Consider the following 16,917-nt stretch of genomic DNA (forward strand, 5'->3'; position numbering starts at 1 on the left):
TTCTCTTTCTTCTACTCTGACCCGCAAGGGCGCGTTTCCTCGGAATATTCTCATGACTTTCGACTTCTCGATGTTGATTTCCATTCCATATAGTTTTCCACTGTCAACCATTTTGTCAATCTTCTCCTGTAGTTTTCCTTCGATTCTAGCTATAATAACCGTATCATCTGCATACCTGATGGATACATTATGAACCAAAATCACAAATAATTATAAAAAAATGCAAAATTTTATCCAAAATCACAAATAATTAGCCCGCACACAGTCCTTAAATCTTTGTGTCCAATCATCAATTGCATTACGCAACACATCAACTGGAAAACCTGCAACTGCCTTCCGAAGAAACCACTTTACACTTTCAGTATTGGGATGGAAGATATCTCCTTAAGCTTGGACCACAATTTGTAGTCCAAAGGGTCTACGTCAGACTTCCAGAAGGTTAATCTAAAGTCCGAAGCATTTGCCTCCAGCCACTACTGAGGTTGTCCGTGCCTTGTGTGCTGGGGTTAAGTCCTACTGGAAGCTCCAGTTCTGTCCATGGAAGAGGGTGTTGGTGAGATTCTAGTCTCCCGAGCACTGTCTCCTGGTACATTTTGGCTGACGTTTTGGTCCCCTTTTCACAGAAATGGAGCTCCGTTGTGCGCCAATCACAACGCAAAATTTGCGATAATTTTTGCATTTCAATCACAATGATTTTTTTTTTTTTTTTTTTTTTTTTTTTGCATATTTTGCGTTGAGTTGATGTATTTGCAAAGATTGGTATAGGATGAAACCCTGGAGCAAGAAATTAGTGTAACATGTATTATACAAGAAAGAGAATAAGTTTTCCTTCTTTCTTCAGTTAAATGTCAGTAACGCAACAAAACAACGAATTCCTACAACAGCTTGACATAAGAAGCGTTCAACATAAAAATTAAATGCCCAAACGATGACGAAAGAAGAGCTTAGAAACTAAGCTGTGTTTAGGTTATGTACATTTTTTAAAATTAAATTTTTTATTCCTAAATTATAAAATTATGCTCTACGTCTTTTCAAGTTTCTAAGATCACTTGTTTAGCAAATGTATAACCCTTACACTTTATTTTAAGTTCATTGTATTATCATTTCCAAGAAACCTAGATACGGCACTAATATTATTAATTCTTAATAATCACATTCCATATTAATTAAATATTAATAATTATTGTATAATTGATCAGTGTTATAATTGTCCTTGCAGTAATACGTACCTTCTGTAAGATTTTTACGTAGTTCACTTAATTGTAATTCGTTGAGTAAATCGCTATTATGTAGCTATTATTCATACTTTATAAGTTCACTGTGTCAAAATTTAACGTTGTAAAAATAAAACGTAAAATAAACTTGTAAGAAAAAAAAAAAAATAATCACAGAAATGCCAGGAACTGAATAAAGGGTTCTAACTCTTCGAAACTTTATTGCTAGTGTCACAACTATAGTATTAGAATAATTTAATTAGTTTAGGGTTGCCATTCGCCCCGGAAAGTCCGGGACCGTCACGGAATCGAGATCTGCGCCCCGGCGTCCCGAAAATATTTCTCGGAACGCTTAAATGTCCCGGATTTCAGCGAAGAAAAAAGGAAGGGGATATTATAGTTTGCTTTTTTCACAGGAGTAAGTATATAATAATTTTCTTCAACTTATGACTATGGCAATTCAAAAGTAAAAAAAAAAAAAAAAAAAAAAAATGAATACATAAAACATGGATTTAATTAAGTTCAGTATTTAACTACTTTGACACTGAACGAAGCATTCATGTGAGTTTTTGGGTTGTTTCGTTTGTTAAAAATAACAGAAATACAAAGTAAAAATTCAACGAAAGAAGTTCTTTGAAGATAACAAACGCTGCCAGAACATATTACTAATCAATTAACCGTTTAAAAAAAAAAAAAAAAAAAAAAAAAGAACGTGTGGATGGAAACATCATACCTTGACTGAGCTAAAATAGACTCTAAAAGCAACGAAGCATAACAGATCCTTAGAAATTTAAAATAAAATTTTAACAAAATGTTTACCAGGGAGGAGAGGATAAATCACTTGCTTACTTTGCTTAACTAGGGAGAAGAATGTCACTAAATTGACTAAAAACCTGATTACGTAATACTTGAACAATTTTATCTAATGGAAGAAAGTAAATTAGTATATAACACTTCTTTTCATTTTAAAATATTTCAAAGATTCTCGTAATTTAGTAGCGTCCCGGATTTTCACTTTTGAAATATGGCAACTCTAATAGTTTTAACAGCTTCGACGAAGAAAATCATTATAGGTTTTCCCTTCGAAACATCAGTGAAATTAAAGACGGACATAAAAAAAAAATTGACTGTTAATGAGTATTTTTTTAACCCATCATTTCAAAAGAAGCACTAATCAGCTTTGCATATACACGACAGTGTAACGCAATTATTTTTTTAAGCTCATGTTTTGTTGATTTTCTTTTGTGATCAGCTGTACTTTAAAAAAAAAAAATGGAAAAGGGTAAAACTTCAAGGAAAGTTTACATTTATATATATATATGCTCACAGGAGAAAATGCTGTCATATGACAGTTTGGATTTACTAACAGCAACAGGCTAAAAATAAGGAGGAGGAAGAAGTTAAGAAATCTATCAAGTGAACACAAGATACAATAATACCTGGAATTACAGAAGGTCATTCGGTTTATATCTGACCGATTTTTGAAGTGTATTTGCCATATGGAAAGCTGTGCCGAACCCAGTGTTTATGTTCTATCGCACCATTATCGCTAAACATAGAAATTTTGACTGGAGCAAACTGCGATGCACACTGGCCTAGAAATTTCATTCTATGCCTCCCTGAAGGTTTTCTACCGGCCAATACGAATATGCTGTAGACATCATTTTATCAGCCTAAATGTCCAGAAATACACGGTGTTGGCTTTTCACAGCAATGTCATGAAAGAGAATGACGAAGACTCACGCTTCTTGCCCAATATCATGATAAAACTGGAAAGATCATCTGGCGGAAGGCTTTGTCAATGTTGATCCACACCTGGTTCTTGTTGGATCTGTACATTCAAAGGATCTGTACATGATTGGGGTCATCATGGATTCCTGGAAGTAGGCAGCTTTACCTTCACATTTTTGTCCAATTCATTTAGATCTCCAATTTCTCATCTTAACCGAATCCTACAACAAACATAATTTCCTGCGGGAAACTTTTTCGGCATTGGCGGTAAAAGTCGGTGTGTTATTATGGTACACAATTACTCAAATGTAACTATTACACGTGAGGTAAATGTAGGCCTCATTGAATGTGACAACTGTTTTCTATTTTGACTCTGCCAAGCATCTTTCGTACATTATGTCTTACGTTCAGCAATGTGGTGCGGGATGAGATTGTGAACTCCGCTCTTCTGAACGTTCTAAAAGTCAAAACAAACGTGGCTGGTGGTGACTGCGCCAATTTAATTTCTGGCCCATATTACGTCGAGGTGGTGGATTCTCTTGGTTTACCAGCTTACGAATTCCACAAAGTACCACAAGGAACACTTTCGCTGATAACTAGGGATGGCCAAAACCGGTTCTTGGTGGAACCGGTTTTCGGGTCTGAACGAATCCGGTTTTGGAAGATCCGGTTCCGGAACCGGTTTTTCGGATCCAGGTCTGGAACCGGTTCTTCGGATCCAGGTCTAGAACCGGTTCTTCGGATCCAGGTCTGAAACCGGTTCTTCGGATCCAAGTCTGGAACCGGTTCTTCGGATCCAAGTCTGGAACCGGTTCCTCGCGGAACCGGTTCCGCTGGATCCAAAACTTTGTGACGATCCCTACGCTAAACCCGAGCTTCTGGCAAGCTGTGAACAGTATGCTATATGAAATGGTGGAAGCGACAGGCAGGCGCCCAGGCGGCGGCAGCTTGTCTCATTTGGCTAAATAAACTGAGTAACTGGCAAACTCATTGGCTAAACACCCACTGGTGGACCAACATTTTTTTCTGGGGGCACAAGCGGGTCTGGGCGGGGAAGGCACAAGCGCATGGTCCTCTTTGCATTATTTCAGAAGGTGAACTTAGTGCCTCCTTTACGGGTCTTTGGGGGCTTTCGGATCCAGGTTGGAACCGGTTCCTAAGATCCGGTTCTGGAACCGGGTTTTCAGATCCAGATCTGGAACCGGTTCCTAAGATCCGGTTTTGGAACCGGGTTTTCAGATCCAGATCTGGAACCGGTTCTTAAGATCCGGTTCTGGAACCGGGTTTTCGGATCCAGGTCTGGAACCGGTTCCAGAACCGGTTCTGAAAACCGGATCTCCGAGAACCGGTTCCTCGCGGAACCGGAACTTTGTGGCTATCCCTACTGATAACGGGTCCCTTTTATTTGCGAATGTTCTGCGCGGACCTCATCTGTGTTTGCCTATTCATGACATCTTTATATGCGATAGTTAAACCATTTTCGAGGCTGCACAAAAATGTGTGCGGAAAAGATTTGCGATGTACCGCTCCCAATAGCGCCTCATTTTCGATGGCGTCTCATTAGCACTAACTTAATACTCCGGCACTTGCAGTGTGAAACACCACACTGATAACGACGCGAGTTTCATTGTTCTGGCTCAATTACTCAGGTGATAGTTACGTTATCAAATCGGTCAGATATAGACCGGACAATCTCTGCGTATCACTAACTAACTAATTAACTCTACAGCCTATTGGAACACGGAGGTTCAATGCCACGTTCACAAAAGCTCTCCACTGACTTCTATCCTTAGCCAACTGGATCCAGTTTCTACTTTGTATTCCTATTTCTGCAACATCCATCTTAATATTGTCCTCCCATCTGCTGCGCCTAGGTCATCCTAATGGTCGTTTTCCGATTGGTCTTCCAGTCAAGACTTTGAAAGCGTTCCTACTTTCTTCCATTCTGGCTACATGACCTACCCACCTAAGCCTCCTAGATTTGACGACCCTAACAATTTTTGGTAAACCATATAAATTATGTAGTTCCTCGTTATGAAGTTTCCGCCATTCCCGTTCCTATTGGGTCTGAATATTCGACTCAGGATTTTGTTCTCAAATACTTTCAGTCTATGTTCTTCCCTCAGAGTAAGCGACCATGTTTCGCAACCATACAGGACTACACGCATGATTATCGTTCTATATATTTTGAGCTTCAAATTCCTCGACAGAAGTCGCGACGACAACAGATTTTGAACTGAATAATAACACAAATTCCCTGCTTTTAGTCATTTAATTTCTTCGTGAATATTCTGCGTATCACTGGATTTAACAAATACACATAATGGAGCTTTAATTATAACTAGCTGAACCTACGCTCACCACATAGCGCATCATTCACATATGAGCACGAATCTCCTTGTCATTCTTCACAACATCTGTACATGTCCCTTTACAGACACAAGTGAAAGACATCTTGATAAAAATCGGCAAGAGGTACCATAAAGGGGAGATTTTTTGATTATTTTTTCAACATTTCGCACCATTTGCAAGATTGAGCCTAATGGTGTTCATTGAGCAAAACACTCCAAACAATAAAGATTCCTCTCAGACTGGAGAAATGGTTATCCTTCGTTTTTCATTATCATTTGGCCATGAAGCAAACGCCTGGGATATATACAATCCCTGTATACAAATGTGTGGAGCTGGAATGTATAACTCGTAGTATATAATGCTTTAAACTTTTTTTATTTCAACACTTCCAGTGTACCTCTAAAAAAGTCTAATAAAGAAATAGAGGCCATTTTTTTTTTTTTTTTTTTTTTTTTTTTTTTTTTTTAATATTCAGTTGGAACTGGATAATCTACACAAATTTGGAATCGACGGTGAAAACGGCACGTTTCTATCACTCGTGGTTTTCGAACTCTCATTGTGGAAAGGATTTGAGACAAACATATAAACTTTTCTTTGGAGACAAATATATAAACCTAGCATTTTAATATATAGATTTTATATTAGTTGTTTATAGCTATTTTCCACTGAATATATTTAAGGTACTTAATATATAATATTATGTTAAAAACAACTTGTAAAATTAAAAATTAATGTAAAATGTTGTGACAAACACGTTCCATTGGTATCGTTTAAAAAATCACTTCCATGAAAAGAGAGAACGAACAAATGAAACTGTCATTTTCTCATCTCCTGCTTGTTGTTTGTCTTATGACACTGTAGTTCAGCAAAGCAAACTAAATTGGATTTTGCAGTTGAAACTGAAGTTTAAATTCTCGAGAAGTTCGCCCCATGAAGCACGATGTGTAAAGTGGAAGTCCAACACAATACAATTTCCCGAGTACATGCAGTCGAAACCATTTCTTCTCAAGTAAGACTGATGTAAGAGCGCGGAAATGAAGAGAGCAGTTGATAAGAAAAAGAAGCATGAAACTGATCAAATAGGGACAGTACCAAGGATAATATTACCCTCAAAAGTTTGTAATTACGTAATACGAGTCGAACCACAATGAACATTTTCCCCCAATGTGATGATTATAATATACAGTACATATAATGCAACAATGTGACACTAATATGGCATTTATTTTCAAATACAATGTTATCAGTTTTATTGCATAAAGTACAACCTCACTAGCGGTACACATAACATAAGCCTAGTGATTTTTCATATTCCCGAAAATATTCACTTTTGATTATAAGAAAATATAGATATACACGATATTGACATCTGTTTTCATTTACAGTATTATACAGTTTTATTAATTTCACTGTATTAACTATAATAATTTCACTATCTGTGCACATATATAATCCTATTAGTAACTGATATTCTCGGCAATATTCATGAACGAACAATACTTGTTATAGAAGTTGTGGGTACGTCAATTTTGGAAATTTGGTTTACAATTTTCTCTCTGTATGGTAAATCATAGAATATGGAGCTATACACAAAGCCACTTATACAGGGTGAACGGTAACTACGTGGACAAACTTGGACGGATGATAGTACATCTAAAATGAAGCAAAAAATTCCTAGTGAACATGGGGGAAATTCCGTCCCGTTTAGGAGTGACAGAGTGTCGAAAGCATGGGAACATGAACTTCGGAGGCCAATAGCTTAAAACAATACATAGTAGAGAGTGCGGTTAAAAACGTCACTTAGAAAGTCATACCTACTCTATTGACAAATGCATGTTTGAAAACGCAGCTATGCGTGTGCATGGGATTCCCCAAAGGAACGGAGAGATTCCCGGACATACTGTAAAGGAAAGAAGTGTCACACGTTGTTAATCCCATGCGCGCACGTAGCTACGTTTCCAAACATGCATTCGTCAATAGAGTAGGTATGACTTTCTAAATGACGTTTTTAACCGCACTCTCTACAATGTATTGTTTCTAATCTGTTGGCCTCTGAAGTTCATGTTCCCACACTTTCGACATTCTGTCACTCCTAAACGGGACGGAATTACTCCCATGTTCACTAGGACTTTTTTGCTTCTTTTTAGATGTACTATCACCCGTCCAAGTTTGTCCACGTAGTTACCGTTCACCCTGTATGCTCTACCCTGTATGCCCTGTTCACCCTGTGATGACAACAAATCATTCTAGCCGTCACTGATCATTGGGAATCTAATCATTTGTGTTCCCCGATGGTATGTACGTTGATATTAGGTCATTCCTCAGCTGTTTAACGTTTTTTTTTTTTGGTCAGTGTATTATTAATATTAAGGTTATTATTACAAGTATTAATGGAGAACTGAGAATTCAATAATGCATCTAAAATCGTAGAAGGGGTCAGACTAAAAGCATTATTACCAATGAGCTGGAAATGCGTGAAGAAATGCCAGATAAACAAGATTAGGAACCACTGACCTAAACTACTCTACCATTAACTGAACTAAATACACAATAATAGCATTCTCACGGAATCAACTATCTCTCTAGTAACATCGCTAGTGATAATTACAAAATTACTTCTTACCAAAGCAATTGGCTTATAAAGGAATTGGCACATAATAGAAAGGTTTTAAAGTAGTATAATGGATATCTTTTTTATATCACTGTAAAAACTGTATTCACCTGTAAATATTTCATAGTATTGATGGACATCGAACATACGTAATAGGTAAGCTTAGCTGCTTACCAGATAATTTACATGCTCACTCAACACCAAAGCAACTATAGTTTAGTTAAACATCCAATATAAGCTGACAGTTTAAGTTTTCAAATTTTGCCTGTTACTTTACAGACTTCCTAAAATCATGTGAATGCAAATAGACAGTTTAAACTTTTTAATGTCACACCTATTGGCTATTACAGTTGTCGTTAGTAAACCATGCAGTGGTACTGTTTCTTGACTTTATAACTGATATCCAGGTGACTCCTTCCCAGAGATTCTTGATTTGCAACTTTTCCATGCTCTGAGTGTAGAATGGTCCTTTGGTTGAAAATCTGGTCTTTTTATATCAGTTATTGCCTCATTTACACAAGGTGTTTTTGCATCAGATTTATCATGATGAAATGTTTAGTTGTTTTGTATGTAAAGACATTATTTGATCATTTCAGGTGCTGTTTTGATTAATTACAACCGCTTTTCTGTCGGTACTGAAAATGATTTTTTTCTTTTTGTTTCTATACGCAAAACACTTGCACTGAAAATACGATTTTAAATGTGGATTTTCAATTGTCCATCATATTGCATTTTAATTTTTTTTAAAAACTTATGCATTTATTATAAGATAATAGTGACTTTACATATGTGATAAATCGGCATGTTAGTATCAAAGTTTATTTGATTGCGATTAGCCTAATCTACGATGGAACTTCTATCCGTGGACTAGGACTCCTAGTGTCCTAGTGGTAACATTGCACTGCACATCATTGTGCATGACGTACAGTGGCTTCCGTTAACAATTTAATCTGAATTCGTGTATAAATGAAATGAAATCCCACAACTATGTAGTGTAGTGTAGTTACAAAAGAAACTATGTAGTGTAGTTATAAAAAAAATATGGACAGGCTAAAATTGAAGTGGTGTAAGTCACTTTGCTATTTAAAGAAAAAGACAGACAAAAAAAAAAAAAACTATAGACAAATCAACATGTTAATAGAAAATGTGGAGCAAGACAGAGCTACATTTGAGAGATAACAGATTTCAACAGACGGCTGTAAAAATACTAGAGATAAAGGAAACAGCTATTTTGTTTACAGAAAAATAATGTTAATCACACACAAAAAAGAAATTATGGCTTACACCACGTTAACTTTCATTCGTCCACATGCAAGTGAAGGATGAAGGAAAGAAGGGATCGAGAAAGGAGAAGAACACAGAAGAATTCTAAAAAAGATATAAAAAAATAAAAAAAAATAAAAAAACTCATATGACCCGGGGCCGAACTAAGAATCGTTAGTATCATTGGGCCATTATTCCATCCAATTTCAAGCTATTTTATGCTATATTCAGAAGTATTCGACAATATCTTTGTACTTACCTTTTGGCTCTTTTGTCCAATTCCTTTTTTTGGTTACTTTTAACGGTGGCATCTAACTCTACTTCGAACCTCTCAATCTCCTGTTTCAGCATTTTTTGTCTGTAATCGCTGTTTTTCCATTCCGTCACCATGTTTCTCTCCGATTCCAAACTAGAAATATATACAGAAATAACAAATCTCTCATTAAATATGGATATTAGCGATAATAAACAACAAACAACTTCAATATCACATTTACAGCCATATAAGACGTATCCCATTATCTGTATTCAATTTTGAGAAAAAAAAAATCGCTGCATCAGGCCCGTATCTGACATCAATAGCGTCCTGGGCACGCTGTGAGCAACTGCCCTTGTCAACTACGTCCTTTCAGCACTTAATTACGGAAACAAATAAGAACAATGACTGACTAGTTTTGGTTCGGGAGGGATTTCTTCCTTAAACCTCTTTATGGACCCAAGTGTTTCGGTTAATTTGGCGTCCCTCTTAGGCGTAGTTCGGGACGCTGAAAATTTTCTTAAAATTCGGAATGTCTCACCTAATTCGTGATCTAAAATTTGGAATAACCCTACTTGGACTCAAAAAAAAAAAAAATAAAAATAAAAATAAATAAAATAAAATAAAAAATAAATAAATAAATAATGGTGGAATTTGACAGTAGTGCAGACAAGCTGAATCACACTGCAATATACAGTGTCAGAGGAGGAAGAGCCAATACTTCGGAAAATGGTAGTATGGATGATTCTAAGCAAAAAAGTTCATATGAACATGGGTCCTAATCTCAACGGTTTGAGAGACACAGGTTGTGAACCATTTGTTACTTTATACTGCATATTGCTCACCCTGTAGTGATTCCACAGAGGTGAGGTTATAGAGCAATTGAAATGTGATGGAATGACCTTTCCAATGGTATGAAACACGTAGCAGTGGTGTCTTTGGAAGAGAAGTTATTGAGGGATATCTGGAAATCAGTGTTACCATCCAATTTCTTAAAATAACCTTAATCTTTCCAAATTTCTCTCAACAGCATCCCTTCCAAAGATACCACTGACACATGTCGCATACCGTTAGAAAAAGTATTCCATCACCTTTCAAATCTGCTGTCTCCCCTCTGTAGAATTTACAGGATGAACAATACGCAACATAAAGTAAAAAAATGGTTCACAACCTGTGTCTCTCAAACCGTTGAGATTAGGACCAATGTCCATATGAACATTTTTGCTTAGAATCATCTATACTACCATTTCTCAAAGTATTGCCTCTTCCTCCTGGGACACCCTATATATATATATATATATATATATATATATATATATATATTAAATTTTTAAATGAGATTTTGGAGTTTTATAGGGTGAACTATATACTTCCACATTTTATTATCCACATATTACAACATTTAATAAATACTCTAAGATCATCGGGAAATTCTGAATATACTGAATGAATGAAAATAATAATAATAATAAATTCTCACCTTCCTTCGAGATAATTTAAAAAAAAAATACTTAATGTTTAGATTATGTCCGCTACCTTCGAAACAACCCAAAATAAAAAAAAAATGAAATGAAATCTTTGAGTTTTACGTCCCACGGTTATGCCGGTTACGCTAAAGCAGACGGTGAAGATGAGAAATGAATGAAATGGTGGAATGAAGAAAGTGGGAGGAAACGGGAGTACCCCGAGAAAACCCACGCACACGGTGCTTGTCCACCACAAAGTTCACTTGGCGGGGGCTGGGATCGAACCCGGGACCCCAAGCACCAGAGGTGAACGCTCTACCACTGAGCCACCGCGGCCCCAACAACCCAAAATAATACAGGGTGCATCAAAAAGGACTTTACAACTTTGAAAACTCATATTGTTTTATTCATTTACCTTACAGACATGGTTTTGATGTCATTTTGCAGCAAAATACATCAAGTTTTGACTCACGTAGTATACTAGTTCAGAAACAAGCCACCGCAAGCGCTAGTGGCAGTTGCAGCAAAGATGGTTGCCTTTACTGGTCCCGAGCGTGCCAACTGTGTGTTTTGTTTTGAAAATGAAATGAAATGAAATCTTTGAGTTTTACGTCCCACGGTTATGCCGGTTAGGCTAAAGGAGACGGTGATGATGAGTGATGAATGAAATGGTGGAATGAAGAAAGTGGGAGGAAACGGGAGAACCCCGAGAAAACCCACGCACACGGTGTTTGTCCACCACAAAGTTCACTTGGCGGTGGCTGGGATCGAACCCGGGACCCCAAGCACCAGAGGTGAACGCTCTACCACTGAGCCACCGCGGCCCCTGTTTTGATTTGAATAATCCAAGTCTGCGACAATTGTGCAGCGTAATTTTCGTACAAAGTTGGTAAAAATCCTCCCAGTAGGCCTATTATTTATCAGTGGCATAAGTGTTTTATTCAAACTAGATGTTCGAGCAAGATATAACAAATCTTCAGGTCGTTCCCATACGTCTGAAGACGTTGTAGAGCAAGTGAGACTTCAGATGGGATGTGTGCTGCACCATCAATGGAAGAAACGTTGCACCTCTTTAGTTATAAGGTTAAAAAAACCTTTATGTATTTTGCTACAAAATTACACCAAAACCATGCATGTAGGCTAAATAAATACATCAATATGAGTTTTCAAAGTTGTAAAGTTCTTTTTGATACACCCTGTATTGCTCCCAAAGTAATAACTACTGCATAAGTAGCGTATGATTCAAAATATAACTTACCAAATTTTTTTAATGTCATCTTGGCACCTCCGTTTCAGCTTTTCCAAAGCAATCTCTTCATTTCTAATCTCATTATTCTTATTATCCAGCTTCTCCTTAATCTTGGCATCAACGTTCGCTAGCTCCTGCTCCAGTTCTTCAACCTCTTTCTTCTGAGCCTGGTTCTTCTTCCACAAAGCCCTCAAGTTTCGACTTTTCTCTTTCTCCTTCTTCGGCGACTCCATCATCCGTGTCGCAGCACACTCTTTCAGTGCCGCTAAATACTCGAGAAACGTTCGGGCAGCGGGTGAGATTAAATGTAGAAATTCTTTCTTGATTGCTTCAACCAAATCCTTATTCTGATTGATTTTATAAATAATACGACTTAAGGTCAGGTCGTCTCTTGGTTGAGGCATCAAAGGTAGTATTCTATCTTCCCTGATAAAAGATATGGATGCCCTTTCTTGACGACCCTTAGGCTCAATAAATATCTCTTTAGTCGAGTCCTTTGCGTAATTGGTTTCATCTACAGATATATCTAACTGGGATTCCTCTCCACTTTTTATGTTGTCATTTGACTCAGCGAATTGAATTGCTGGTAATCCTCCACTCTCCTGAGAGGACTTACTTTTCCTCGTAATCTCCAAACCCGTCCGAGAATCATAAATATCTGACGCATAACTGACCCTTTTGACGTGACCTACGACATCTCTTGATTGCTCTTTTAAGTATCGACAACAATACTCCAGAATTACCTTTTCCTCATCATTCACCAGGGCGTGTTCAATCCTTTCCGGATTTTCGACTACCAATGGTAAACAGACTGCTAGTTCAATTCTTCCAATAGTTTTCTCAAGAATGTTCAATATCCTGTCGACTTCCACAGATGCCCGATTTTCACACGGATCCGAAATTGGTTCCGCACTATCTCCTAGCGAGTCACCTTTGTCTTTCATATTCTATTAAATGCAAATCTGTAAATTTCAACAAAAATTATTAGTTATTTTATCGAAGTAAATTAACAAATACAGAACATAAGTGGATTATTCGGGTAAAGGCTGCATTACTGAAATTAATGGTACGACTCGTGAATTTGATATACACCGTGTCCATAAATGTTTACCCTGATTTCAGGATTATATAACAATTATATTTATGATTCTAATGTTTTTTTGCTTGTTTTTTTTTTAATTTCTTTATTACAGGACTACTTGGGAACCCATGAAGTTTCTGTACAGTTGTGTCTTATTCAATACTTTCGCCACAAGGAGCGCTGTGTGAGCTATATCGCAAAAATGACTTACCCTCAGGAGAAAGCTCAACGTGTTGTGTGGCTTGCAGAATCAAAATCACTGATTACTGTGCAGCGAAAGTGTAGGGCCCATTATGGAAAGAAAGCACGTGATGTCAAGTTAATCAGAACATGGATGGAGCTCCTTCGTGGCTAAGCGATTAGCGTACGTGCCTTTGGTGCGGGAAACCCGGGTTCGATTCCCGGCGGGAACTCATGTGGTTCGGATTCCACGTTAATCAGTAGGTCCATGTCTCATATAGCCTCGCTGCTGAACGGGACGTAAAACTCAAAATCAATGAATCAATCAATCAATCAGAACATGGATGGAAACTTCTTTTTAGCAACGGAGTCAATTCAGAAACGCACAAGCAGCGGCAGACCATCTGCTTCGGAATAGACTGTGCAGGCAATTCAAATTGCATTTACAAGGTCGCTACAGAAATCAATTCTTTCACATTTGTTTCTTTGGGAGTATGGAAAGTATTGTGTTCAAAACAGTAAATTCTTGATATTGTGACTTTGCAACAACATATCACAGATGCAATTGAAACAATCACACCAGACATGTTGCGGAATGTGTGGCAAGAGATTGAATGCCGGCTTGATATCTTGCGTGTTACCAGGGATGCACATGTTGAAATGGTTTAAATGTTTAAGTTTATATATGGTTCAAAACCTAATGAGTAGAAGCATATGTGTTTTAACACATGTTCCATTTACTGTATCCAATTAAAAATTGCATTGTTTTGTTATCAGGGTAAACATTTATGGACAGCCGGTATTATTTCTTTTTTAATCTAAAATTCATCAGTTTAACTTTTCAGAATACAAGGCTTAATATTGACTTAATTATAAAAACTATTCATTATGTATTGAGGAATCGTAATAGTCAACATCTGTCTAACTGATTTAGCGGAATTAAAATATTTTTCTATTGAAACTCGTCACTGACATGAAACTTGTACTGACTAATTATTTTTCATTACATTGAACCTTAAAATTTTATATCAGCTTCTTCGTCATTTCTAGTAATCCTTCACCTGTAGTAATGAGTGAATGCTGAATGAATATAATCACTATCTATATCTGTATGTTTATATATTATATAAAATAACTCCTGACAAACTAATCCACCTTTAGGTCAAACTTCTTAAGCTAGAAACTTGAAATTTAGACAGTACATAAAAATTGTGACGTAAGGTACCAGTAAGGAAAAATTTTCGAAAATTCGTCGTCTAAGGGGGTGAAAGGGATAAATAAGTTACAATTATTTTAATAAGATGTTCGTATCTAGGAATGCCTTACGGTTAGTGCCATGAGATTTGGTATTTCGACTTTTCATTTAAAATAAACATTTTTTTTTTTTTAACTAAAAAGAAATATGATTGAATTTAAAATAAGATGGCCAGATCCTGGAACCCTTTAACGTCAGAAATATGGAATCTGTTATTTAAACTTTTCACTTGAAATAGGAGATTAAGTCAATAAGCAATTGTAATATTTTTTTATTTCTTTTTCAGGTTGGCTCTATGGCATTGTGTGCTCATCACACGCTAGGTGTCACCATTGGCTTCGCCTGTTGTACATTGTAGCGTCATCACATCAGTCCGCTTTGCGTTGTTGCGAAGTAAAGATGGTCGCACCACTTTCTGTATGCATCAAAGAAGAACAGTTTTTTTTTTTTTTTTAATTGTTGCTGTTGTTGTTGTCTGAAGGTGTACCCACAGCAGAAATTCATAGAAGTCTTTTCAGCACAATACGAGGACAATGTATTGCCACACAGGCTCAACTTTCACAAAATCTGTGTAAGATGGGTTCCGAAAGTACTCGATGAATAATACAAGCGAAATCGTGAGAATCTGTCAGCACCCACTGGACCGTTAAGCTAACGAAGGTGAAGCGTTTTTCCAGGTGAATCATCACGTGGATTCATCACTTTGAACCAATGAGCAAGACAGAGTATGGAATAGAAACACCCCGGGATCTTTCGTCAAGAAGAAATTCAAGAATCAAGCTTCTGGAAGGAAAGCGATGCTCACAGTGTTTTAGGACTCATAAGCATCAACCCTGAAACATTACCTGGAAAAGGGGTCAATGCTAAACAGTACAAGGAACAGTGATATGCTGGTAAGCAAGTTGAAGCCTGCAATTCGTAATAAACGCAGAGATCGATTGTTGGAATGCGTTCTTGTTTTGCATGATAATGCGTGCCCACATTATAGCCACTTACACCGCTCAAACTCTTCAGACGCTGCATTTTGAGGTGCTGAAGCATCTTGCATACGAGTCCCGATCTCGCTCCGTCGGATTACCATCTGTTTGATCCACTTAAGAGGCCTCATCACTGCGAAATTAAAATACCGCTAATTTTACAGAAATTATGTGATATCTTCAAATAGATAAAAGATAATTGAAAAGTGGAACAAGACCTCCCTAGACAATATTATTTTGCGTGAGATACCGTTATCATGACTCATTTATTTGCTTTCGATTTTCAGCCATATTGAAAATCGGCATTTATTTTCGCGTTTCTAAATAACTACAAACGGAAAGCTAGTAGGTGACTCGTGATAACGGTACCTCATGCAAAATAACATGGTCTAGGGAGGTCTTGATCCACTTTTCGATCATTGTTTATTTATTTGAAGATATCATATAATTAATGTAAAATTAGCGGTATTTTAATTTCGCAGTGATAGGGACTCTTAAAGATACTCTCAGAGGCTGTTGATTCAGCTCCGATCAACAGGTGAAGGGAAGCGGTACATTCGTGGCTTACAGCGAAAAAAAAAAAAAAAAAAAAAAAAAAAACCTTCTTTCAGAGGGTATCGGAAAGCTTGTGCAACGGTGGTCCAGGTGCATTGAAAAGCAGGGTGACTATGTTGAAAACTGATATGTATAAAAAAAACATTGTACTATCGTGGTAATAAATAATAAAAAGAAATTGATTGCAGATGCTTATTGACTTACCTTCATAATTAAACACGTATTTGAGCATTTTAAATAAAATTATTTGTCCTAAAAGGGAAGAAAAAGGGGGTGGAAGTGGTTCACTAAGAGCTCATATAGGAGGTTCGAATTCTCCGTGCAAGACATCGAATTCAGACGAATTCTATACGAAAGGTGCAAAAATGAAAATAAAATCTGTCAGTTTAACGTCTCTCGATTATGCACATTAGGCTACGAGAGACAATGAGTAAGGCAAGTGAATGATGATGGAAGAAATGGTGGGATTACCCTGAGGAAACCTATGAATACGATATTGTCCACCACAAACTTACTTGGGCGGGATCGAACCAAGGACCCACGCACCAAAGGTAAGCGCTCTACCACTGAGCCACCGTGGCCCCCCATGAAATATGCAGAAGAAAGAAGATATATATATATATATATATATATATATATATATAGAGAGAGAGAGAGAGAGAGAGAGAGAGGTAGTTAAGATGGTAGAACTTAGGTTAAGAGTAGTGATGTGAGGTGGAAAATTTTC

At 37.1% G+C, this 16,917-nt stretch overlaps 1 protein-coding gene across 2 annotated transcripts in view; it reads right to left on the minus strand.

Annotated features, from left to right (window-relative positions):
- LOC145694562 (dynein regulatory complex subunit 10-like) overlaps positions 1 to 16,917 on the minus strand; it is a 57,607-nt gene that overhangs the window by 29,359 nt on the left and 11,331 nt on the right. For both annotated transcript variants that reach the window (XM_081770894.1, XM_081770892.1), the window contains exons 2-3: positions 12,152 to 13,104; positions 9,431 to 9,580 (exon numbers count right to left, since the gene is read on the minus strand). In XM_081770894.1, coding sequence (XP_081627020.1) covers positions 9,431 to 9,580; positions 12,152 to 13,086 — 1,085 coding nt within the window. In that variant the 5' untranslated portion in view covers positions 13,087 to 13,104. The remainder of the gene's footprint in view (positions 1 to 9,430; positions 9,581 to 12,151; positions 13,105 to 16,917) is intronic.

This window comes from Thermobia domestica, chromosome 9 (assembly GCF_964235325.1).
Source record: "Thermobia domestica chromosome 9, izTheDome1.hap1.1, whole genome shotgun sequence".
NCBI classification, from domain to species: Eukaryota; Metazoa; Arthropoda; class Insecta; order Zygentoma; family Lepismatidae; genus Thermobia; species Thermobia domestica.